A 25394-nucleotide genomic window follows, 5' to 3' on the forward strand; every position below is an offset into this window, starting at 1 on the left:
TAAAGAATCATAATTGCAGTCACTACTGGCCAATCCAAGATGACATCATGACATTTGAGTGAACTCTAACTATGGTGGCAGTAGATTCCATGGCCCTACCTTGATGAGCAGAATGGTCTCTATGCCCCTCTGGTCGATGAGGCAGTTGGCAACCACTGGGTCCTCGATCTCCAGAGACTGTAGGACTGACGGGTAGTCAGGGTGGTTCACAGCCCTGACACACACGACAGAAAACATGTTGGTTACAGAGAACAAAATGAACCCTTAGAGAGGTACAAATAAGCCTGTACATAAGCCCAGCTAGCCTGAAGCCAGGTGTGGTAGGTAGCCAACAGCCATACCGCCTATTGGTGTCATGGACCCTGTTGAAGAACTGGCAGGTGATGATCTGGGGTCTCCTACCCCCCTGGTAGTACCCTCTCATGAGGCCCTGCAGCAACTTCTCGTCCTCGTGGTTGTCACAGGTGAAGGCCACCATCAGGCTCCCCAGACATTTCTCCACGGCCAGGGCCTGCTCATGGTCCTTCAGACGGATACAGTACCCTGCATGGGGCACACCGGGAGAGAGAGGGCATTGGAAAGAGCTTTATTTTAACCAATGACAAGGTTACACAAATAAGCATAACATCCAGAAAGGATAATGAAGAGTAAGATAAGAGTTTTCGCTTGCATGGAAATACACACGCACACACAAAAGGTCTTACCCAGCGGTCCCACTGGTTTCTTCCTGAACTGGCCCTTCCTGTCGGCGTCCTCGATGGCGGCAAGCAGCGCGGGCATCTTCTCCCCGAAGCGGCGCAGGCGGTCGGAGCGGCTGCCCTCCATGGTCTGCAACTTCCTCCTGATGGCCTCCATAGACCTCTTCAGGTCCTCCTCCTCTCGCCTGAGAAACAGACAAAAACACACAGGGTTAGGGCTCCTTTCTGCTCCTGTTCAACAGCTTTCTTCCTTTCCACATTTTCCTGTTGTTTTTTAAAATTACGTTTCAATGTTTGTTTTTTTATGGCTTCATGGCACTCACCCTTAACAAAACACAGTTGAGGAGTGGATATGGTTATAATTCAAAACAACCTCAGCCTTCTCATTCATTCATTAATTTATATATGTATATAAATGAAATATAACCATATACATACACATTATATAGATATATATACACATATATATATATACATATACATATAAATATATATATATATATATATATATATATACACACACACACACACACACACACACACACATACATATATATATATAAATTCACAAAGTCTGCTACCTCAGTGTCTTTAGATATTTTTGTCAGATGTTACTATGGAATACTAAAGTATAATTACAAGCATTTCATAAGTGTCAAAGGCTTTTAATTGACAATTACATGAAGTTGATGCAAAGAGTCAATATTTGCAGTGTTGACCCTTCTTTTTCAAGACCTCTGCAATCCGCCCTGGCATGCTGTCAATTAACTTCTGGGCCACATCCTGACTGCTGACAGCCCATTCTTGCATAATCAATGCTTGGAGTTTGTCAGAATTTGTGGGTTGTTTGTTTGTCCACCCGCCTCTTGAGGATTGACCACAAATTCTCAATGGGATTAAGGTCTGGGGAGTTTCCTGGCCATGGACCCAAAATATCGATGTTTTGTTCCCGAGCCACTTAGTTATCACTTTTGCCTTATGGCAAGGTGCTCCATCATGCTGGAAAAGGCATTGTTCGTCACCAAACTGTTCCTGGATGGTTGGGAGAAGTTGCTCTCAGAGGATACGTTGGTACCATTCTTTATTCATGGCTGTGTTCTTAGGCAAAATTGTGAGTGAGCCCACACCCTTGGCTGAGAAGCAACCCCACACATGAATGGTCTCAGGATGCTTTACTGTTGGCATGACACAGGACTGATGGTAGCGCATACCTTTGCTTCTCCGGACAAGCTTTTTTCTGGATGCCCCAAACAATTGGAAAGGGGATTCGTCAGAGAAAATGACTTTACCCCAGTCCTCAGCAGTTCAATCCCTATACCTTTTGCAGAATATCAGTCTGTCCCTGATGTTTTTCCTGGAGAGAAGTGGCTTCTTTGCTGCCCTTCTTGACACCAGGCCATCCTCCAAAAGTCTTCGCCTCACTGTGCGTGCAGATGCACTCACACCTGCCTGCTGCCATTCCTGAGCAAGCTCTGTACTGGTGGTGCCCTGATCCCGCAGCTGAATCAACTTTAGGAGACGATCCTGGTGCATGCTGGACTTTCTTGGGCGCCCTGAAGCCTTCTTCACAACAATTTAACTGCTCTCCTTGAAGTTGTTGATTATCCAATAAATGGTTGATTTAGGTGCAATCTTACTGGCAGCAATATCCTTGCCTGTGAAGCCCTTTTTGTGCAAAGCAATGATGACGGCACATGTTTCCTTGCAGGTAACCATGGTAGACAGAGGAAGAACAATGATTCCAAGCACCACCCTCCTTTTGAAGCTTCCAGTCTGTTATTCAAACTCTATCAGCACGACAGAGTGATCTCCAGCCTTGTCCTCGTCAACACTCACACCTGTGTTAACGAGAGAATCACTGACATGATGTCAACTGGTCCTTTCGTGGCAGGGCTGAAATGCAGTGGAAATGTTTTTGGGGGATTCAGTTAATTTGCATGGCAAAGAGGGACTTTGCAATTAATTGCAATTCATCTGATCACTCTTCATAACATTCTGGAGTATATGCAAACTGAGGCAGCAGACTTTGTGAAAATTAATATTTGTGTCATTCTCAAAACTTTTGGCCACGACTGTATGTACAGTGGGGGGAAAAAGTATTTGATCCCCTGCTGATTTTGTACGGTTACCCACTGACAAAGAAAGGATCAGTCTATAATTTTAATGGTAGGTTTATTTGAACAGTGAGAGACAGAATAACAGAAATATCCAGAAAAACGCATGTCAAAAATGTTATAAATTGATTTGCATTTTAATGAGGGAAATAAGTATTTGACCCCCTCTCAATCAGAAAGATTTCTGGCTCCCAGGTGTCTTTTATACAGGTAACGAGCTGATATTAGGAGCACACTCTTAAAGGGAGTGCTCCTAACCGCAGCTTGTTACCTGTATAAAAGATACCTGTCCACAGAAGCAATCAATCAGATTCCAAACTCTCCACCATGGCCAAGACCAAAGAGCTTTCCAAGGATGTCAGGGACAAGATTGTAGACCTACACAAGGCTGGAATGGGCTACAAGACCATCACCAAGCAGCATGGTGACAAGGTGACAACATTTGATGCGATTTTTCACAAATGGAAGAAATACAATAGAACTGTCAATATCCCTCGACCTGGGGCTCCATGCAAGATCTCACCTCGTGGAGTTGCAATGATCATGAGAACGGTGAGGAATCAGCCCAGAACTACACGGGAGATTGTTGTCAATGATCTCAAGGCAGCTGGGACCATAGTCACCAAGAAAACAATTGGTAACACACTACGCCGTGAAGGACTGAAATCCTGCAGCGCCCGCAAGGTCCCCCTGCTCAAGGATACATATACAGGCCCGTCTGAGGTCTGCCAATGAACATCTGAATGACTCAGAGGACAACTGGTGAAAGTGTTGTGGTCAGATGAGACCAAAATGGAGCTCTTTGACATCAACTCAACTCGCTGTGTTTGGAGGAGTAGGAATGCTGCCTATGACCCCAAGAACACCATCTCCACCGTCAAACATGGAGTTGAAGCATTATGCTTTGGGGGTGTTTTTCTGCTAAGGGGACAGGACAACTTCACCGCATCACAGGGACGATGGACGGGGCCATGTACCGTCAAATCTTAGGTGAAAACCTCCTTCCCTCAGCCAGGGCATTGAAAATGGGTTGTGGATGGGTATTCCAGCATGACAATGACCCAAAACACACGGCCAAGTCAACAAAGGAGTGGCTCAAGAAGAAGCACATTAAGGTCCTGGAGTGGCCTAGCCAGTCTCCAGACCTTATTCCCATAGAAAATCTGTGGTGGGAGCTGAAGGTTCGAGTTGCCAAACGTCAGCCTCGAAACCTTAATGACTTGGAGAAGATCTGCAAAGAGGAGTGGGACAAAATCCCTCCTGAGATGTGTGCAAACCTGGTGGCCAACTACAAGAAACGTCTGACCTCTGTGATAGCCAACAAGGGTTTTGCCACCAAGTACTAAGTCATGTTTTGCAGAGGGGTCAAATACTTATTTCCCTCATTAAAATGCAAATCATTTTATAACATTTTTGAGATGCGTTTTTCTGGATTTTTGTGTTGTTATTCTGTCTCTCACTGTTCAAATAAACCTACTATTAAAATTATAGACTGATCATTTCTTTGTAAGTGGGCAAACGTACAAAATCAGCAGGGGATCAAATACTTTTTCCCCCCACTGTATGTATGTATGTATGTATGTATGTATGTATGTATGTATGTATGTATGTATGCATGCATGCAAATACACACACACACACGTTTTTTTCCTAATTTTTTATGATTTTCTACATTGTAGAATTTCCACATTTAATCCAAACCATCTGAATCAGAGAGGTGCGGAGGGCTTCCTTCATCGATATCCACGTCTTCGGCGCCCGGGGAACAGTGGGTTAAAATGCTTTGCTCAGGGGCAGAATGACAGATTTTACCTTGTCAGTTCGGGGATTCGGTCCAGCAACCGACATCAACACTATGAAATACCACATATGGAATCATGTAGTAACCCCCAAAAAAGTGTTAAAAAAAATCTAAATCTAATCTTATATTTCAGCTGGAATGCATTTCAATTAACAGGTGTGCCTTGTTAAAAGTTAATTTGTGGAATTTCTTTACTTTTTAATGCGTTTGAGCCAATCAGTTGTGTTGTGACAAGGTAGGGGTGGTATACAGAAGATAGGGCTATTTGGTAAAAGACCAAGTCCATATTAACAGCTCAAATAAGCAAAGACAAACAGTCTATCATTACTTTAAGACATGAAGGTCAGTCAATTAGGAACATTTCAAGAAATGTGAAAGTTTCTTCAAGTGCAGTCGCAAAAGTCATCAAGCGCTATTATGAAACTGGCTCTCATGAGGACCGCCACAGGAAAGGAAGACCCAGAGTTACCTCTGCTGCAGAGGATAAGTTCATTAGTTACCAGCCTCAGAAATTGCAGCCCAAATAAATACTTTACAGAGTTCAAGTAACAGACACATCTCAAATTCAACTGTTCAGAGGAGACTGTGTGAATCAGGCCTTCATGGTCAAATTGCTGCAAAGAAACCAAAACTAAAGGACACCAATAAGAAGAGACATGCTTGGGCCAAAAAACACGAGCAATGGACATTAGACCAGTGGAAATCTGTCGTTTGGACTGATGAGTCCAAATGTGAGATTTTTGGTTCCAACCGCCGTGTTTTTGTGAGACACAGAGTAGGTGAACGGATTATCTCTGCATGTGTGGATCCCACCATGAAGCATGGAGGTGGTGGTGTGATGGTGCTTTGCTTGTGACACTGTCACTGATTTATTTTGAGTTCATGGCACACTTAACCAACATGGCTACCACAGCATTCTGCAACGATACGCCATCCCATCTGGTTTGCGCTTAGTGGGACCATCATTTGTTTTTCAACAGGACAATGACCCAAAACACCCCCCCCCCCCCAGGCTGTGTAAGGGCTATTTGACCAAGGAGAGTGATGTAGAGCTGCATCAGATGACCTGGTCTCCACAATCACCCGACCTCAAACCAATTGAGATGGTTTGGGATGAGTTGGACTGCAGAGTGAAGGAAAAGCAGCCAACAAGTGCTCAACATATGTGGGAACTCCAAGACTGTTGGAAAAGCATTCCTCATGAAGCTGGTTGACAGAATGCCAAGAGTGTGCAAAGCTGTCATTAAGGCAAACGGTGGCTACTTCGAAGAATCAGCAATATAAAATAGATTTCGATTTGTTTAACACTTTTGTGGTTACTACATGATTCCATATCTGTTGTTTCATAGTCTTGATGTCTTCACTACTATTCTACAATGTAGAAAATAGTAAAAATAAAGAAAAATCCTTGAATGAGTAGGTTTGTCCAAACTGTTGACTGGTACTGTATATACAGTTGAAGTCGGACGTTTACACACACCTTAGCCAAAAACATTTAAACTCAGTTTTTCACAATTCCTGACATTTAATCCCAGTAAAAATTCCCTGTCTTAGGTCAGTTAGGTTCACCACTTTATTTTAAGAAAGTGAAATGTCAAAATAGTAGAGAGAATTATTTCTTTCTTTCATCACATTCCCAGTGGGTCAAAAGTTCATACACTCAATTAGCATTTGGTAGCATTGCCTTTAAATTGTTTAACTTGGGTCAAACGTTTTGGGTAGCCTTTCACAAGCTTCCCACAATAAGTTGGGCCCAACTTCCTGACAGAGCTGGTGTAACTGAGTCAGGTTTGTAGGCCTCCTTGCACGCACATGCTTCTTCAGTTCTGCCCACAAATGTTCTATAGGATTGAGGTCAGGGCTTTGTGATAGCCACTCCAATACCTTGACTTTGTTGTCCTTAATGGGCTAGGTGGGACGCTAGCGTGCCACCCGTGGTGCACTCCATCAACAGCAGGTGCATTTCAAGAGCGGCAAATTTGAATCCAAATAAATGTCAAAATTCAAATTTTTCAAACATACAACTATTTTACACCCTTTGAAAGATAAACATCTCCTTAATCTAACCACGTTTTACGATTTCAAAAAGGTTTTACGGCGAAAGCATACATTTAGAGTATGTTAGGACAGTACATTTACAAGAGTTGTGTGTAATGTTTTGTCAATTCAAAGACAGGGTCACCAAAACCATAAAACCAGCTAAAATGATGCACTAACCTTTTACAATCTCCATCAGATGACACTCCTAGGACATTATGTTAGACAATGCATGCATTTTTAGTTCTATCAAGTTCATATTTATATCCAAAAACAGCGTTTTACTATGGCATTGATGTTGAGGAAATCGTTTCCCTCCAATAACCGGCAGTCAAGTCAGCGTCACAAATTAAATAATTAAAATTAGAAAACATTGGTAAAATATTATATTGTCATTTAAAGAATTATAGATTTACATCTCTTGAACGCAATCAACTTGCCAGATTTAAAAATAACCTTACTGGGAAATCACACTTTGCAATAATCTGAGCACTGCGCCCAGAAAAATACGCGTTGCGATACAGACTAGACGTCATGTTGGGGAGATCTAAAATCGAAAATACTATGTAAATAATCCATTACCTTTGATTCTCTTCATCAGATGTCACTTCCAGGTATCACAGGTCCATAACGAATGTAGTTTTGTTCAAAAAAGCTCATCATTTATGTCCAAAAATCTCCGTCTTGTTAGCACATGATCTAAGCCAGCCGGACTTCTCGTCATGAACGAGGGGAAAAAATATATTTACGTTCGTTCAAACATGTCAAACGTTGTATAGCATAAATCATTAGGGCCTTTTTTAACCAGAACATGAATAATATTCAAGGTGGACGAATGCATACTCTTTTATAACGTATTGGAACGAGGGTACCCAACATGAACTCGCGCGCCAGGTGTCTAATGGGCCATCATCGTTCCATGGCTCTTGTTCGGTCAGATCTCCCTCCAGAAGACTCAAAACACTTTGTAAAGGCTGGTGACATCTAGTGGAAGCAATAGGAAGTGCCAAAATATTCCTCAGCCCCTGTGTTTTTCAATGGGATAGGTTTAAAGGTAATACAACACATCAGGTATCCACTTCCTGTCAGAAAATGTCTCAGGGTTTTGCCTGCCAAATGAGTTCTGTTATACTCACAGACACCATTCAAACAGTTTTAGAAAATTTAGGGTGTTTTCTATCCATATGTAATAAGTATATGCATATTCTAGTTACTGGGTAGGAGTGGTAACCAGGTTAAATCGGGTATGTTTTTTTATCCAGCCGTGTCAATACTGCCCCCTAGCCCTAACAGGTTTTAAGCCATTTTGCCACAACTTTGGAAGTATGCTTGGGGTCATTGTCCATTTGGAAGACCCATTTGCAACCAAGCTTTAAATTCCTGACTGAGGTCTTGAGATGTTGCTTCAATATATCCACATACTTCTCCATCCTCATGATGCCATCTATTTTGTAAAGTGCACCAGTCCCTCCTGCAGCAATGCACCCCCACAACATGATGCTGCCACCCCCGTGCTTCACAGTTGGGATGGTGTTCTTCGGCTTGCAAGCCTCCCCCTTTTTTTCTCCTAACATAACGATGGTCATTATGGCCAAACCGTTCTTTATTTGTTTCATCAGACCAGAGGACATTTCTCCAAAATGTACGATCTTTGCAATGTGCAGTTGCAAACCGTAATCTGGCTTTTTAATGGTGGTTTTGGAGCAGTGGCTTCTTCCTTGCTGAGCGGCCTTTCAGGTTATGTCAATATAGGACTCGCTTTACTGTAGATATAGATACTTTTGTACCTGTTTCCTCCAGCATCTTCACAAGGTCCTTTGCTGTTGTTCTGGGATTTGCACCTTTCGCACCAAAGTACGTTGATCTCTAGGAGACAGAACGCGTCTCCTTCCTGAGCGGTATGACGGCTGTGTGGTCTCATGGTGTTTATACTTGCATACTATTGTTCGTACAGACGAACGTGGTACCTTCAGCCGTTTGGAAATTGCTCCCAAGGATGAACCAGACTTGTAGAGGTCAACAATTTTCTTTCTGAGGGCTTGGCTGGTTTCTTTTGATTTTCCCATTTTCCCACTGAGTTTGAAGGTAGGCCTTGAAATACATCAACAGGTGCACCTCCAATTGACTGAAATTATGTCAGAAGCTTCTAAAGCCATGACATTTTCTGGAATTTTCCAAGCTGTTTAAAGGCACACTTAGTGTATGTAAACTTCTGACCCACTGGAATTGTGATACAGTGAATTATAAGTGAAATAATCTGTCTGTAAACAATTGTTGGAAAAATGACTTGTGCCATGCACAAAGTAGATGTCCTAACCGACTTGCCAAAACTATAGTTTGTTAACAAGAAATGTGTGGAGTGGTTGAAAAGCGAGTTTTAATCACTTCAACCTAAGTGCACGTAAACCTCCGACTTCAACTGTATAAATACAAAATAATATTCCTACTTCTGATATGGCTGTCACATAATGTTTACATTAGACTACACCCTGAGAGTATTTCATAAGCCCTGTTAACACTGTGGCATGGCTCCAGACTCCTATGATGACACTACAGTGTGTGTGTGTTTGTGTGTACGTTGTACAGCCAAGTCATATATACAGGCCTGTATATAATGGAGTTTCCAGTGCCTACATCATCTTTTCCAGCTCGTCCTTGGCCCGGGACACAGCCTGCTGGAACTGTTCCATCTGCTGACCTAGGGTGGAGTCCTGGAAGTTCAGAGTGTCCAGGTCTGTCTGCAGCTTCTCCATGCGCTCCACACGCACCTGGGTCTCCGCACCAGATGTCTGGTTGATACTGTGGGAGGCAGAAAGGAGAAAAAAGGAAAGAAATCCCATTTGTGACTGTGGAAAACATTCAATGACTTTTCCCATGGCAACAAAAGTTTTATTTTGAAAGTGAAAAAGAGGTAGGAAAGGATCCGAGGCACTACCTCAACTTGAGCTCATTAATTCTCCTGGAGAGCTGATCCTTGTCCTTCTCCAGGTCTCTCAGATTGGTCTTGAATCTGTGTACACTGGCCTGTAAGAGAGACACCACTAAGATGAATCAACAGCTAGTGAACTAGAAAAGAGCTCCTTGTTATCGAGCTCTCACATATAGTTAGTGTTGAGCTCTGAGCTGGAAGCTGTAGTTTTTCATTGTGCTGCAGTTGTGATTATGGAGATGTTATGGTTAATGATGTTAAGCCTCATCTCGGTCACTTGCTAAACCCCTGGTATTTAGAAGACTCTGGGGTATTCTGGGGTATAGTAACACTCATCACTGTTCTCTCACCTGGGCTGTGTTGAAGGCCTTGCTTCTGCTCTGAGCCTCATTCTTCAGCTCAGCACTCTGTGGCTCAAGCTGCTGCACCCTCACAGTGATTGCCTCCAGTTGCTCCCGGATACCCATGTACTTCTTCTCCGCCTCCACCACCTTGGCCTGGACAGGAAGTGAGGTCATAAAGAACAATCATCAGCAATGACAAACAAGGGGAAATAGTCACTTTGAATTTATGTAATAGCTGCATTTTTCCTTAATGTGAAGGAAACACACACCAAATTCTTATGGCTGTAAAACTAAGAGGGTGATGTTAGTTACCTTCCACTCGTCTACTTTCTGGTCGTATTTGACGGTGGACCTCTCCTCTGATTGGAGCTTCTCTCTCATGGGCTTCACCTCTTTCTCCATCTCAGACACCTGGTGCAGGACAGAGCAAAAGAGATTTCACATCAGATTGATTAGGTATTTAGCTGGGTAGCTAAATCTGCTACACTGTATCGGTTGTGCATGACCCCTGATAAATAAACAAATAATATAAATACATTTTTAGATTCATATTTTGAAGATATGCTGCTTCCCCTCACCAGAGCCCAAGCCATCTGATTCTTCAGCTCCTCCAGTTTACTGTGCATGTCGTCCAGCGAGGCCAGGCTTTTGACCCGGTCCTCTTTCTCCAGGTACTTCCTCTTTAACCCCTCCAGACACTGAAACAGAATGATTCACACTTAAAGAAAGTGCTACTTTATAACAACTCCATTAAGATCTCTTGGTTGTTCATGGACAAGACTTTGCATATCAGAGCTTGAATTCTAGCTTTATAAGCCCTGTAATCTTTCAGTAATAAAAAATAAACCCACTATGGGACTACATGCTGCAGGGCTGATTGGATGAAAGCATTCAAGGGACTTCGGATGGGTGATTTCATAACACACCACACATAAGCCAAGTGGATTCGTACCTCCTCGTGTTTCTCCACAGTGTCTAGAGTGACATTTTTAGTCGTTATGATATAGGTGTAATCCTCTTTCATCTGCTCAAGCTGTGTGGCTTTCATAAAGAACTGTGGAAGAAAAAAAACACTTAGTCACTAACAAGGTAAGAGCCGTCCTAAAAGGTAGGCCTACATTGAGCTCTTTCACCCTCATGCTATTTGACACTGAAAACCACAGACTGACATTTAACCACTTCCTGAGAATGCAGCAATAAGACATAGCAGAGATTTGATACCTGCAACACAGGCTGGCAAGATGCATGCTATTAACTTAATTTACACCATGCCCTCCACAAATACAGAATTTCATAAATGAAAAGATTCAAGTATATCAAACTGACTCTGTACTTATCCCCTTCTCCTTTGGAGTGCAGAAAGTGCTTGCTCATCTCTTGTGTTAGCATAGATACAGGGTTATCCACCTTCGGAAAAGAATGATTATACAAAATAAATCAATAGTTATTTATCACAGCAACAGTGTTTCCAATCTTTTCATTCAGTCTTCCAGGTGGTCAACAGAAGTTGTAGTACCTGGATGTTAAAGTGATCCAGAATGGCCAAAAGTTCATCCTTCTTCGCAGACACAAGATGACCTGCAAGACAAAGTACATTCTTATGTGCTCATACTGCATCTACTGCTCAGTGAATCACTTTTTGAAATATAGCCTAATGTTTAGATCCAGAATGAACTATGTAGATTGATTTTAAAGGGAGTTTTGCACTAAAGTGTCAGGCACATATCTCAGATCCATAGGCCTGTTTGAATGAAGGGCCCATTTACAGAGTGTTAATCCATACATTTTTATTACATTAATTACCTGCTTTGCTCTTGAGCTTGTAGGTCCTCATGCCCTCACGGGTTATCTTGAGGTCTACTATGATAGCCTGGCCGAACACTTCTGGCTTGTAGGCATCCCTGCCCTTGTTACGCAGTGTTATGGAGACGTCAGCTGAACTGGGAGAGCAGAGGGACACAAACAGGGTTGCAATATGACTCAAATATGACAGTAAGATAAACGTGGCACTTTTGTAGGCATTATCAAAATGGGGCAGATGGCATAGTTAACACATTAAGGAGCGGGAAGTCTGTAGCCACTGACATTTACGGTTTGTCACAAACTCTTGAATCTCTTGGGACATGTTTTATTGTATGGAAATTCCTAGGGGAAATAATAGTTACTCTTGCAAGGATGCCAGATGCATGTTTACACTAATCTCCATTTACAGAGGTTTACTGCCTGAGGTAAATGACCATGCTTTTAACAGACATCTGGAACCAGTCTTTCAAGGCAGAAATAGTCCCCAAAGACAAGGGAGTGAGGAAATATAATCAGGGAACACGAGTACCTCTCTCCTTCTTTCACAAATCCCTTTAGGGAGGACCCTCTGTTTGTGGTTGTAGCTTTCCCTCCCAGGCCCACCATAAGAGCTGTGAGGACAGCACTCTTTCCACCTGTCCGTCGTTTAGAAACACAATATCAGACACAGACCCATGGCACTGAAATCTTTGAGCATCATCATTGGATCAATACTGAAAAACTGAAAGAAACATGCGATAGAGTAACAGGTGGAGACACTATACAAACAATCTATAATCAGTCGACAATTAAACCATCTTGAGAGTAAAAGAAATTACATTTTTTTCTTTTTTTAAAGAGTCAGGAAGAAGAAGTGGTGGAACTCACTTCCATTGTTGCCGACGACAAAGTTGACATTGGACCCAAACGCAAATGGCCCCAGCAGAGAGTGGCACATAAAGTTCTTCAGGGAGATGCTCTCCACTATGCCCACCTCTCCAACAGTCTGCAACAAAACAAAGCAAAGATGTTACAGTAAATCCTAATGTTTTAATATGGAGGCACAGTAATGTTTCAGTTACGTCAGGTCATTGATTATTTCCCTTTTAATAAAATATATAATATCAGATTCTGCAGACTGTCAGTGTTGTCACTCCTGCTGTTGTGACTGAAATACGTCAGGCAAATTGAGAATGAAATAGGCTCAATTTTCCTGACATATTTCAAATCACAACAATAAATGACAACTAGGCTTGGGCAGTACACAGTATATACAGTGCATTTGGAAAGTATTCAGACCCCTTCCCCTTTTTACACAATTTTTTATGTTACAGCCCTATTCTAAAAGGGATTAAATTAAAATAATTCCTCAATCTACACACAATACCCCCTAATGAAAAAGTTTTTTTGTAATTCTTGCACATTTATTAAAAATAATACCCAGAAATACCTTATTTACATAAGTATTCAGAACCCTTGCTATGAGACTGGAAATTGAGCTCAGGTGCATCCTGTTTCCATTGATCATCCTTGAGATGTTTCTACAAGTTGATTGGAGTCTAACTGTGGTAAATTCAATTGGTTGGACATGATTTGGAAAGGCACGGACATGTCTATATAAAGGACTCAACGTTGACAGTGCATGTGAGAGCAGAAATCAAATCATGAGGTCAAAGGAATTGTCCATAGAGCTCCGAGACAGGACTACAGGACTGTGTCAAGGCACAGATCTGAGGAAGGGTACCAAAATATTTCTGCAGCATTGAAGGTCCCCAAGAACACAGTGACCATCATTCTTAAATGGAAGAAGTTTGGAACCACCAAGACTCTTCATAGAGCTGGCCACCTGTCAAAACTGAGCAAACAGGGGAGAAGGGCCTTGGTCAGGGAGGTGACCAAGAACCCGCTGGTCACTATGAGAGAGGTCCAGAGTTCCTCTGTGGAGATGGGAGAACCTTCCTGAAGGGCAAGCATCTCTGCAGCACACCACCAACCAGGCCTTTATGGTAGAGTGGCCAGATGGAAGCCACTCTTCAGTAAAAGGCACATGAAAGCCAGCTTAGAGTTTTCCAAAAGGCACCTAGGACTCTCCGACCATGACAAACAAGATTCTCTGGTCTGATGAAACCAAGATTGAACTCTTTGGCCTGAGTGCCAAACGTCACATCTGAAGGAAACCAGGCATCATCCCTACGGTGAAGTATGGTGGTGGAAGCATCATGCTGTGGGGATGTTTTTCAGTGGCAGGGACTGGGAGACTAGTCAAGATCGAGGCAAAGATGAACGGAGCAAAGTACTGAGAGATCCTTGATGAAAACCTGACAGTGCTCAGGACCTCAGACTGGGGAGAAGGTTCACCTTCCAACAGGACAAACGACCCTAAGCACACAGCCAAGACAACACAGGAGTGGCTTCAGGACAAGTCTATGAATGTCCTTGAATGGCCCAGCCGGAGTCCGGACTTGAACCCGATCGAACATCTCTGGAGACCTGAAAATAGCTGTGCGGCGACGCTCCACATCCAAACTGACAGAGCTTGAGAGGATCTGCAGAGAAGAATGGGAGAAACTCCCTAAATACGGGTGTGCCAAGCTCATAGAGTCCTACACAAGAAGACTCGAGGCTGCAATCGCTGCCAATGGTGTTTCAACAAAGTTCTGAGTAAAGGGTCTAAATACTTATGTAAATGTATATTTCCTGTTTGTTTATACATGCATTTCTAAAAAACTGTTTTTGCTTTGTCATTATGGGGTATTGTGTAGATTGATGAGGAAAACAATACATTTAATCAATTTTTGAAAAAGGCTGTAACGTAACAAATGTGGAAAAAGTCAAGGGGTCTAAATACTTTCCGAATGCACTGTACCGTGGTATTTTAGTTTGGGGCACCGTGCAACGCCACTGCTTATAACTAATAAATTACAATAAAGGTTAAATAAAAAAACTATAAGTTAACTAAGATGTGCCAAAGAAATTATCCAGATCAGGGCTGCAGCTATGCATTTGGTTTGCTAACTTGTTAGCTAAGTGGCTAGCTTGCAAGATCAAGTTTCTTGGTTACAGCTGAGACGATCAAGATCCCTGCAGCCCTAAAAAAAAAAAACTTTTTTTTACATTAGGAAAGAAATAGCGCCCCTTGTTATTGTACAGAAACGGCACTGTATGGAGGTATAAAAATCTGGATACAGCACAGGAGCACAACCCTAGACTGACAGTGACAAATCCAGAGTCTACTCTTATAAGGGTCTCAAAAAAATGAAATGTACAGTAGCTAACTTAGATACCGTATGTGATCCTAACGGCACAGGTTGGCTGGGACCCACTTCATTATCTTCATCATGAACCTCTGTGGGTCTGACTCTCTTGTGTGGGCTCTCTCCAATTGAGTTGCTCTTCCTCTTAGACATCTTCTTAGACACCCTGTATAACACAGATCATAGAAAACCATCGTTAGAAATTGAACAGTTAACTAGCTAGAACTTCTTTGCTAACTAGCTAACGTTAGCGGCACTTAGCTAGCTAGAAAGTTACTAATATTAGCTCATAGAGATAGATAGAGGACTGATCTTTGAGTCTGTGACATTTATAGTAGATAATTGTATTCTTCACGATTGGCTGAACCCTCCTGATGAACCTGATTGGACATGACTCCAAATGGGTTACCAGGAGGGATCAGACAATGAAGTTGGAAGTCCCACTCGGTTGCCAACATTAAAATGGTGGAGGCGCTGTCCCAATGCTAAGATGGCATTTTGGCCACTGAGGCCTCTATCATTCTCTATGCGTTAGCTAGCCAACTAGCAACCCGGTAACGTTAACTAGCTAACGTTTGCTAACAAATACATTCTTACCTGTGAAGACCTCTGTCGGTAAATTAGCAGGAAAGGTTTTTAAATAAACATATCCACAAAATGGACTTTGGTAGCTAGCTATGCAATGCTTATCGGCGAATTTTGGCGGTAGCTAGATATCGAAAGACATACAGCTTGCATGTAAAGTGACGCTATCCACTCAGCTGTTTACTGGATTCCGCGCGCAACGTCAAAAAAATGAAGGACAGCAGCGTGCTGCGCCATCGATGTCGTCTCCCGTGTTCATTCGCTGACACTATCACCGGAAGTAAGGAGGTTGGATTCGGAAGCGTGTTTGTTTTAGCAGGAAGCGCTGCTAAATTCAAAAACAAAGTGATCAACAAAGTGCCTTTCTTGTGAAATACTGCACATTGATACTTTTTTTACTTATAAAAAGGTAAACAACGATTTGCGCGATGGGTGTGCACGACCTGTGGTCCATTCTGGGGCCGGTTCGGGAGTCGGTGCCGTTGTACAGCCTCACCGGAATGACTCTGGCCGTGGACCTTAGCTTGTGGGTCTGCGAGGCCCAGCACGTCCAAGCAATGATGGGGAAAGTCACCAAACCTCACCTCCGGTAATATGTGCAGAGATTGCCAAATGCACATGTTTTTTTATTCAACTCTGGCACTGAGTCATAGGCATTTCCCTCCGGATCCTATTTCACATTATGTACCTGAAACAGCCGACCTTATTACTAATTTGCACTATATATGTGCACGATACATCAATCGGGCGACTTACTAATGGTCTGCTGTTTCAAAATGAAATCCCTTTTATGCAGAGGAACAACAACTCACTGGAATGAGAATTATGGATATTATTACTCTCTTTCAGGAATCTGTTTTTCAGAGTTTCCTCTCTCACACTGATGGGGGTAAAGCTAGTTTTTGTCATGGAGGGAGAGGCCCCCAAACTCAAAGCAGAGACCATGAGCAAGAGGAAAGACATGAGATTCGGGGGGTTCGACAAGTCAGCCCCTAAAAAACAAACTACAAAAACCACCAACAGGGGTCGCTTCAATGCTGTGCTGAGAGAGGTGGGTGGCTGGGATTATGTGCATCAGTCAGATCCGGTTGTTGAGAAGTCGTGGCATGCATCACCCTCATTGAATTAAAGCTGTGTGTGTCTTTCTGAGTGGCTGTGTGTGTAGCTTCGTATCCATACAACATTTGTAGAGAGGCATAAGTAAGTATTATGTGTGTGTGTTTTTAAGAGATAATCTGTGTGTACCCACTACCCATCTCTCTCTTCCCTCCAGTGTGCAGAGATGCTGGACTGTCTGGGTGTCCCCTGGGTGACAGCGGCAGGGGAGGCCGAGGCCATGTGTGCCTTTCTGGATGCCCAGGGCCTGGTGGACGGCTGCATCACCAACGATGGGGACACTTTTCTTTACGGAGCGCGGACCGTCTACAGAAACTTCAACATGAACACCAAGGTAATGCATTTGTTTATTTAAATTAGGTATGTTACATCTCATTTGTAAGGGGTGTGACACTGAAGAGAGAAGTATTCAAAATTATGATTTAGTTAATGAACCTCTAGTGGATTCATCCAATCTCTAAATGCTGTACTTGAAGGATTCTGTTTTCTGAATGCTCAAGAAAAGAATCCCTGCTGTATCATTCCTGCTGTTATAGGATCCACAGGTGGATTGTTACAGGACTTCTAGGGTGGAGACAGAGCTGCAGCTAGCCAGGGAGACACTCGTGGGTCTGGCCATCCTTCTGGGCTGTGATTACATTCCTAAGGTATAGGGGAGGGGGACTGCTAATGTCTAGATCGGCTTCTAGGGGTGAAAACACGCATATATACAGAATTTCTTTTTTGTTTTTGTTACTATGACATGTTTTGTTTTCTTACCACAAGGGTATACCAGGAGTTGGGAAAGAGCAAGCTCTAAAACTCATACAGACATTGAAAGGACAAACACTTTTACAAAGGTAAGAAACTAAAAATATAAAACATTCCTTTTTCTTTCACCCTCCAGCACACTGATTAAAAAGTGGCGAGACAAATAGAGAAACATAAACAGTCTGTAATCCAGTAGTTTTAACTAGGTCTTACGCAAACATGTACACTCCCATATGTATTTATTTGGACAGTGAAGCTATAACTTTTATTTTGGCTCAAAACTTTAGCATTTTGGATTTGAGATCAAATGTTTTATATGAGGCAACAATACAGAATGGTGATGATGAGGTCTTATGCAAACATGTATATGATATAACAGTCTATGCCTATCCTGTACCGTCTCCTCTTCCATGACAGATTCAGCCAGTGGAGGGAGGAGGGCGTGGTTGCGCCAGAGTGGATCCTAAAGAAGGTCCCTCACTGCCATTTGTGTCGCCATCCTGGTGAGTTACTTTGGCCCTCCGTCAAACTCACTTTAGCCCCTCGTCCTGATAAGAAGTTTAAATCAGGAGGGTGGGGAGGGGAGGGGAGGGGTTTCCTGGGATGACGCGACTCGCATGTGGCTGATCAAGACCAACTAAAATACTGTGATGATGAAGGCACTTACATGTGAGACGCTTTAGTTTGCTATTACGTCTTCAGGATTCTAGCGCCAAAGTAAAGTTAGTGTACTTAGTCGAGATCAGTATTAAATGTCTCTGTATGGTTGATCAAAGGTATCTGCTATGATTATCTGGGGCTGTAGCCTATCAGTCCAGTCACCCTGAATTGACCTCTGATTTTATCTGTCACTCCTTTTTCTGTTACTAACCATCTCCTAACTAACAAGCTACTACCACTATGTTATGTTCTTCTCTATCACACTCTCTTCATTCTCTCTCTCTCTTTCTCATCATACTCTTTTATCTCTTTCTCCTTCTCTCTCAGGGTCAGCCAAGGCTCACGAGCGCAGTGGCTGTGTGTTGTGTGACAGCAAGCACTTCTGTGAGCCTCAAGACTATGACTACCAGTGTCCTTGTCACTGGCACCGCTGTGAGCAGACACGACAGGCCTCTTCAACAGATGCCAGCATCAGGAAGTGAGACCCTGTTTGCACCAAATTCACTCATTCCTATAATATACACATTTATAGATTACAATATTGCTTATTGATTTTAATTGAAAGGGGGAACAAACATTTCTTGTTCCTTTATATATCTGAATATGGTGTTGATTTGTTTTCAGGAAAACACTGGCAAGTGATAAATTCCCTTTTACAGAGGTAAAGTAAATACAGTTATTATCTTAAGTTACTGAATCTGTGTAATATCATGGGTAAAGTATACAAGCCAAGATAAGGATGTCAATTCCTGTATGGACATTTTGCATTTCAGATCATAAATGAATTTCTGGTAGACAAAGACAAGCCTGTCCACAATTTCAAATGGAGGAAACCGAACATGCTATTAATGCAGGTAGTCATTCAAAAATGTACTTTGATTAAAATAAGTGATCATTCTTAACAGATGCAATTAATAAATCATGTATTACCTAATTTATCTGTTAGTCAAATAACTTGTAATATATTTTTTGGTGTTCTGTGATCCAGAACTTTGCGTACAATAAGATGGAGTGGCCTAAGCACTATACCAGTGAGAAGGTTCTGGTCCTGATGACGTACACTGAGCTGATGAACAGAAAACATGGAAGAGCGACGTCATCTCTGATAAAACCTCTACGGTACGGTCCCATTCACACTCCAATGGACTTATCTGACTGTAAAAATGGAAGTTACTCACTGTGGCTATAAATGTTACACAATATTACATATTAAATTATATTTTAAAATCCTCCCTGTTAACAGTATATGGAAGCCAAGAGTAAGGAATGCAATCGCCAGCTTTGAAATCATCTGGAGTAAGCCAGGTCAGTTTGAACAATTGAAACAGTCCTTCCTATGAAGCCTTCCATTTTCAAAAAAGGTTATGTTTATGAATGAGGGGTCATTGCAGATGTTCCTTCTCTTTATATTATCAGCATTGCCCCCATTGTTATTGTTCTATGATAGTTCTCGTGTTTTTTGTATTGTACTCTCCAAGCCAACTGAAATCACAGTTTTCCAAACCTCTTATCACCATGTACCTGCTTGAGGAACTGTATTCCTGTTATGACATCAGAGTTGCGCCAGTAAGGATTGGGGTGACAGTCTGTGTTGACCTATGCAGAGTCTCTTTAAACCTGGCCTTCTCTGCCTGTCTCCGTGTTGTCTGTTAGTGACTTGTTGTGAGGTGGGGTTCAGAGGGGGGTAGAGGTGACAGAACAGCACAACACCATCAGGTGCTAAAATGGCTTCCTCCCGGGCTGGGAAAACTGTCATATCAAAGTCCCCCCCCCCCCCCCCCCCCCCCCCACACACACACACACACACACACACACACTAACAACCTCATCTGATATTTCAGTCCTCTATGGGCCTGAGCTAACTATTGAAATACCATCCCCAAATCTGTATTATTATTATTTTGAGGGGGGTGGGGTTGGCATCTGTATGGTGATTCAGCAGACGATACATATTACACAAAAGAGTGGATCAAATTGTAATGTTTGAAATGTTTCACATCATATTTTTCGTCAGTAAAAAAATGGTCATTTTGTTTCCTCCATGATATCCTCCCTGCAGATCACTATGTGTTTTCTGAGGACCACCCTGAGGACAGCCAGGACGAGGTGAGGACGGTGGAGGAAGAGGCTCTGTTCCGCCTGGCCTACCCACACGTGGTGGAGCGGTACCTCAGGGAGAAGGCTGAGAACAAGACCAAGAGTAAGGTCAACATATTATGGCTGGAGAACATAATGTATTCTGCTTACATTTAATTCAGATTAAATAACCTTATGTTATTGATATGAAAATTCAATGAATGTTAATTCATTTTAAATGATTGACATTCTGATATGATATTGACTGACAATAACATATTGATATACTTTATTGACTTAAATTATACCTAGTTTTTAAAACCGTATTCAATTTATCCTTGGGGAGAAACGGGACGCCCCTAAACTTAACAGGCCCAACGACTGCTCACTACTTAGCTCAGACAGGGTGTGGATCAAAGGCGCCTGGAGGTTTGCGATGTTTTTCAGAGTCTCTCTTATAGGGCCTCTGACACCTGGACATGCAGAGTATGGCAGCTCCGCTCCCTCACATCAAGGCTTTGATGCACCAGAGGTCTGTCACACAGGAGCTGCTGTCACTTTAGACAGGTTGGGGCTGGCTCCCCCTGTAGCTCAGAGCTGTTGAGCAGGGGTTCCCACAGTAGACTGGGTAGCTCCAACCAAGGGTACTTGGACTTGAGGAGACACTGTTATGGTGTATCTAGCGATTTTGTCTCTTATATTTTATGTATTTTATTTTCAGAGAAGAAACCAAAGGGTAAGAAAGACAAGCCTTCGGATCACTGTGATGTTTCTGACCTCCTGGCCAAGATGTCTTTGCACAGTTCCACTGCTGACAACAACACCCAACAACCCTCTGCCGCGGCAGAAGCACTGACCATTACAACCATTACACCAAGTAACAACTCAGTGTTGGTCCTGGAGGGTCCAGAGTCAGAGTCTCCAAAAAAGCATCTGGATCCTGGTAAACACCATCCCCGCTTAGAAGTACGTCTTGGAGCTCAGATACAGGAAGTGATGTCACCTCTGTCTTTCACTTCCTCTGGGAAGATTCCAGAAGCAGTGGCCTCCTCTCCGTCTGTTTCCATGGTAATGGATGCTCTTCACCTGAGTGACATCGACTGGGAGTCTCAGTCATTCACGTCCTCCCCACCCCCGCAGGCTGCTGGTGCTTGCACTGCCACTGACCCCAAGTCACTCCAAACCACAAATGATAGTGTCGAAGAAAGGATCACAAAACTGGGCCCCTCTACTGATCTCAGAGCAGCGGAAGCCGTACCAGGGCCATGTTATGCAGAGTGTTCGCTGAGGGACAGGGTCCTAATGAGAAACACCTGCAAGTCTGTGAACATGGCGGACAATGATGATGTCACCACCATACACGTAAACTCCCAGTCAGCAGCACCCCTGGATTTAATTGATAATAACAACAGCGGCCCCAAGCCAATGGCACTGATAGCCATTAAAAGCAGCAATGATTCCAAGCCATCAGAACAGCCGCTGGTGTGTGGCAAGAAAGACACACTTGTTGATAAGGACCAGAGCATTGCATTGCCCCATAAGCCTCAACCTGCTCATCGCAGCTCAAAACCTATCTCATTGAACTCAACACAAACAGGCCCATTTACCTCAACACAAACAAGCCCAGTCACAGCAACACAAACACAAGGGGCTAAACAACATGGTGCCGGTGAACCAAAGCCTCCACAGAAGTACAGATTCGTAAAGAAGGCCATATCATCATCTTCCGCTCTGCCACAAAGGAGCCACTCTGAACCTAGCAACACACAGCCTGGTCAGGGTGACAGGAACATGAAGTCACATCAAGAAACCAAGAAGAGTGTGTGTGCCAGTGTGTGTTCATCGAGTGAGGACAGTGACACAGAGAACCAGTGTCGGGGAGGAGGGCAGAGCAGGGCCAAAGTCAAACCCAAAAGCAGGCCCAGGTGCCAATACCTCACGGACTACTCACTGAAACCCACCTCCAAACCCAGCACCTCTACAAAGGCAGCCTGGGACACCGTGACCGCCCAGCCCCTCAGGCCTAGAGCTGTGTCTGCCAGTATGGGTGAACAACCAATAATAGGCAGCTCTGTGTCTACCATAGGGAAGTGCCAGGATGTTCCTCCAATTAGAGTTGATGATGACATTGTGTTCATTCCAAGCCCCGTTTCCCCAGTGACTATGTCTGATGGTGATGACTCAGTGATTTGCAGCAAGAGCCCACTGCCATTGGCAGAGAGGGTGAAGCTGAAGTTCCTGAAATGAGTGATGTGATATACCAGAGGTGTTAGGACAGAAAAAAAGAAATACAATTTCCTAATATTATTATTTAATAGTATTCTAGCAAAATGTTATCTAGTTTGTTCAGAAAGTGTATTTTTAACCTTTGATATTGGCCTTTCCTTTTGTCTTCTATGTACACAATTGTAGTTTTCTGCTGCTAAATCTTTAATGGACTTACAGTAGGGGATGGAGAAATATTTTACTCAAGCAGTTAGGGAGAGGGTATGTAGAAATGCTCATATGTTCTGTGATAATGTTTTATTTTGATAAAACCCTATACTTTTCAACGTTTCTCAATGTTTTTCTGTATTTATTTTGAATATCCCACAGCTCTCATGTAATGATTGGACTACTAAGGTACTGATGCAAATGCGCAAAATGTAAAACAGAGTTTGGACAACAAGGCTCTCCAAATGGAAGAGACAATCATTTACCAAATAAAGGTACAATAACTTTTATATGTTCGTTTGCGCAAAAGTCGAGCTTTTGTAAGCGAATGAAAGTAGCATCACCGTCCTAATAACCACATAAACTTCCCGACGTGTTGCTTCCTATAGCAGGCAGAAGGGCGCAAAGGTTCTCGCCCGTCAGTGACCCACCAGCAGTAGAGCGCGGTTTTATGACCTGGCCAGTTTTGCTCCCCCTTGATCATTAGTGAGCCGTTACACACCTATTCAGACATGAAAGAGCTGCCAGGTTAGTATGTCCTACCCAGCCCCGATGACAGCTGCATCCTCCTTGCTCGTGCGTATTGGCATGCATCGATTTCAGACAGCATGACTTTATTGGCTAGGCTAATTTGTTGATAATACTTCCTCCTAATGGACAAATATAAGTAATTTCTAAACATTTACTTAGTTATTCTCTGCAGATTTAGCTTCACGTTGCGTAAAAATGATATTTCTTTCAGGTTTCACTTTCTATCTGTCATTGTCTACCTCACACAGACACAACATTAGCACCATTATATACTTAACAAAAATGTAAACGCAACATGCAACAATTTCTACGATTTTACTGAGTTACAGTTCATATAAGGAAATCAGTCAATTTAAATAAATTCATTAGGCCCTAATCTATGGATTTCAAATGACTGGGCATAGGCCCACCCACTTGGGAGCCAGGCCCAGCCAATCAGAATAAGTACTCCAGAAAGGGGCTCTATTATATAGACAGAAATACTCCAGAAGTTTCATCAGCTGTCTGGGTGGCTGGTCTCAAACGCTCCTGCAGGTGAAGGAGGTCCTGGGCTGGCGTGGTTACATGTGGTTGTGAGGGCAGTTGGACATACTGCCAAATTCTCTAAAACAATGCTGGAGGCGGCTTTTGGTAGAGAAATTAACATTCTCTGGCAACAGCTCGAGTGGACATTCCTGCAGTCAGCATGCCAATTGCACGCTTCCTCAAAACTTGAGACATCTGTGGCATTGTGTTATGTGACAAAACTGCACATTTTAGAGTGGCCTTTTGTTGTCCCCAGCACAAGGTGCACCTGTGTAATGATCATGCTGTTTAATCAGTTTCTTGATATGCCACACCTGTCAAGTGGATGGATTATTTTGGCAAAGGAGAAATGTTCACTAAAAGGGATTGAAACAAATGTGTGCACAGAATTTTAGGGAAATAAGCCTTTTGTGCATTTGGAAAAAATCTGGGATCTTTTATTTCAGCTCATGAAACATGGGACCAACACTTGACATGTTGCCTTTATATTTTTGTTCAGTATAAAAAAAGTATTTGTCTGTTTATCTTCTAGATTTTGGAGTACACCTAGACACACGTTGCCCATCCTGTTAATGAGGTGTGAAAAGCCCAGATGTAACAATCTCCTTTCATTCCTTCATTAGAGAGATCACATCAAACTGATAATTGTTGTCGTGCCATCTAAAGAGCTATTTCCCACAAAAGAAAATCTAATTATTTTTCATTCTGTTACACATTATCAGTCTATTTCACCTTATTGGCACCTTGGTGACAACGAACGACGTCCTTCGGGAAAGTCACATTTTAGCACTTGAGTTTTCTTTGAACTTTCGCTTCAGCTGTGAACTCATAAACCACAGAGAGCTGCGTCCATATAAAACGGTTTCCCAAACCGCTTTTCAGAATTTGCTCTCCACGGAGCTGCCCGAATAGCCTATCATCGAGGTCACAGTATGGAGAGCGTGTCTGAGGATATTGCTAACATGGATTGTGACATTGAAGTTGTTACCTCAAAAATGCTCTCTGAATGGGATTGGAAGACGCAGGAAAGGGCTTTTGTAAACGGGCATGATTCTCTTGAATCCACATCACCAGAATCATCATTCGATTCAATGTGCTCTTCGCCCGAGATGTCATCAAGCTCAACTGGGCATCAGAGCTTCGGAAATGTATCCTATGGCTTAACAGGACACAGCCCAACCCCGTGCGCAACGTTGAAACAAACCAAACCGAAGATGTCGACCAAGAGACGCATGAAGGCGAGCGAGAGGGAGAAGATGCGAATGAGGAGCCTAGCAGAAGCTTTGCACCAGCTCCGCGACTACTTGCCTCCAGATTACAGTAAAAGGGGACAGCCTCTGACCAAAATTCAAACTCTCAAATACACCATTGAGTATATAAATGAACTTTCGGACATCCTCAACCACGCGTAATGATGTGCTAAAAGATGGCCACGTTTTAAATGATGCGTAACGGGGCCAAACTATTTGGTATTAGGTGTAGACCATTGTCAAACCTTTAGTGTTTGGAAAACTATTTTTGGTTTGTTAATTTTGATATTGTTGCATTGTGGATGATAACTTAATTTCTCATATTGTATTTAGAATTGTTCTGCCCCCCATCTGATGTAAATAATTGTTATTCTGTGGGGACTTGATTTGACCATGTAATTTTCTTGTATGTGAATAGGCTATTCTTGTTTTACATTATTGACATGAATTAAACAATAATTATAAACAAAATGTATGTTTGTGGCCAGATTAATGTTATTTTCTTTTAA

At 42.7% G+C, this 25394-nt stretch overlaps 3 protein-coding genes across 4 annotated transcripts in view; 2 read left to right on the forward strand and 1 right to left on the reverse strand.

The window, feature by feature from the left end:
- The window catches only part of LOC106608018 (structural maintenance of chromosomes 6), a 22593-nt gene extending 6838 nt beyond the window's left edge, over positions 1-15755 (reverse strand). The window contains exons 1-16 of one of the 2 annotated variants that reach the window (XM_014205647.2): positions 15557-15755; positions 14990-15125; positions 12594-12711; positions 12256-12361; positions 11727-11863; positions 11440-11501; positions 11250-11330; positions 10876-10977; positions 10502-10621; positions 10236-10334; positions 9930-10076; positions 9586-9674; positions 9285-9449; positions 705-883; positions 342-543; positions 100-214 (exon numbers count right to left, since the gene is read on the reverse strand). In XM_014205647.2, coding sequence (XP_014061122.1) covers positions 100-214; positions 342-543; positions 705-883; positions 9285-9449; positions 9586-9674; positions 9930-10076; positions 10236-10334; positions 10502-10621; positions 10876-10977; positions 11250-11330; positions 11440-11501; positions 11727-11863; positions 12256-12361; positions 12594-12711; positions 14990-15112 — 1845 coding nt within the window. In that variant the 5' untranslated portion in view covers positions 15113-15125; positions 15557-15755. The remainder of the gene's footprint in view (positions 1-99; positions 215-341; positions 544-704; positions 884-9284; positions 9450-9585; positions 9675-9929; positions 10077-10235; positions 10335-10501; positions 10622-10875; positions 10978-11249; positions 11331-11439; positions 11502-11726; positions 11864-12255; positions 12362-12593; positions 12712-14989; positions 15126-15556) is intronic. The other variant, XM_014205649.2, reaches the window with a different exon arrangement.
- Positions 15756-15806: 51 nt separating this feature from the next.
- On the forward strand, positions 15807-22702 carry gen1 (GEN1 structure-specific endonuclease). The gene is made up of 13 exons (XM_014205650.3): positions 15807-16133; positions 16394-16595; positions 16818-16994; positions 17197-17307; positions 17426-17499; positions 17828-17913; positions 18398-18548; positions 18695-18731; positions 18844-18924; positions 19059-19189; positions 19314-19375; positions 20130-20270; positions 20868-22702. Exons 1-13 carry the CDS (start codon positions 15973-15975, stop codon positions 22391-22393), a joined length of 2940 nt encoding a protein of 979 aa, XP_014061125.1. The 5' UTR covers positions 15807-15972; the 3' UTR covers positions 22394-22702.
- Positions 22703-24177: 1475 nt separating this feature from the next.
- On the forward strand, positions 24178-25341 carry msgn1 (mesogenin 1). Its single transcript, XM_014205700.3, has one exon. The coding sequence runs from the start codon at positions 24568-24570 to the stop codon at positions 25045-25047; it is 480 nt and encodes a 159-aa protein (XP_014061175.1). The 5' UTR covers positions 24178-24567; the 3' UTR covers positions 25048-25341.
- Positions 25342-25394: the final 53 nt, after the last annotated feature.

This window comes from Salmo salar, chromosome 06 (assembly GCF_965601325.2).
Source record: "Salmo salar chromosome 06, fSalSal1, whole genome shotgun sequence".
In the NCBI taxonomy this organism is placed as follows: Eukaryota; Metazoa; Chordata; class Actinopteri; order Salmoniformes; family Salmonidae; genus Salmo; species Salmo salar.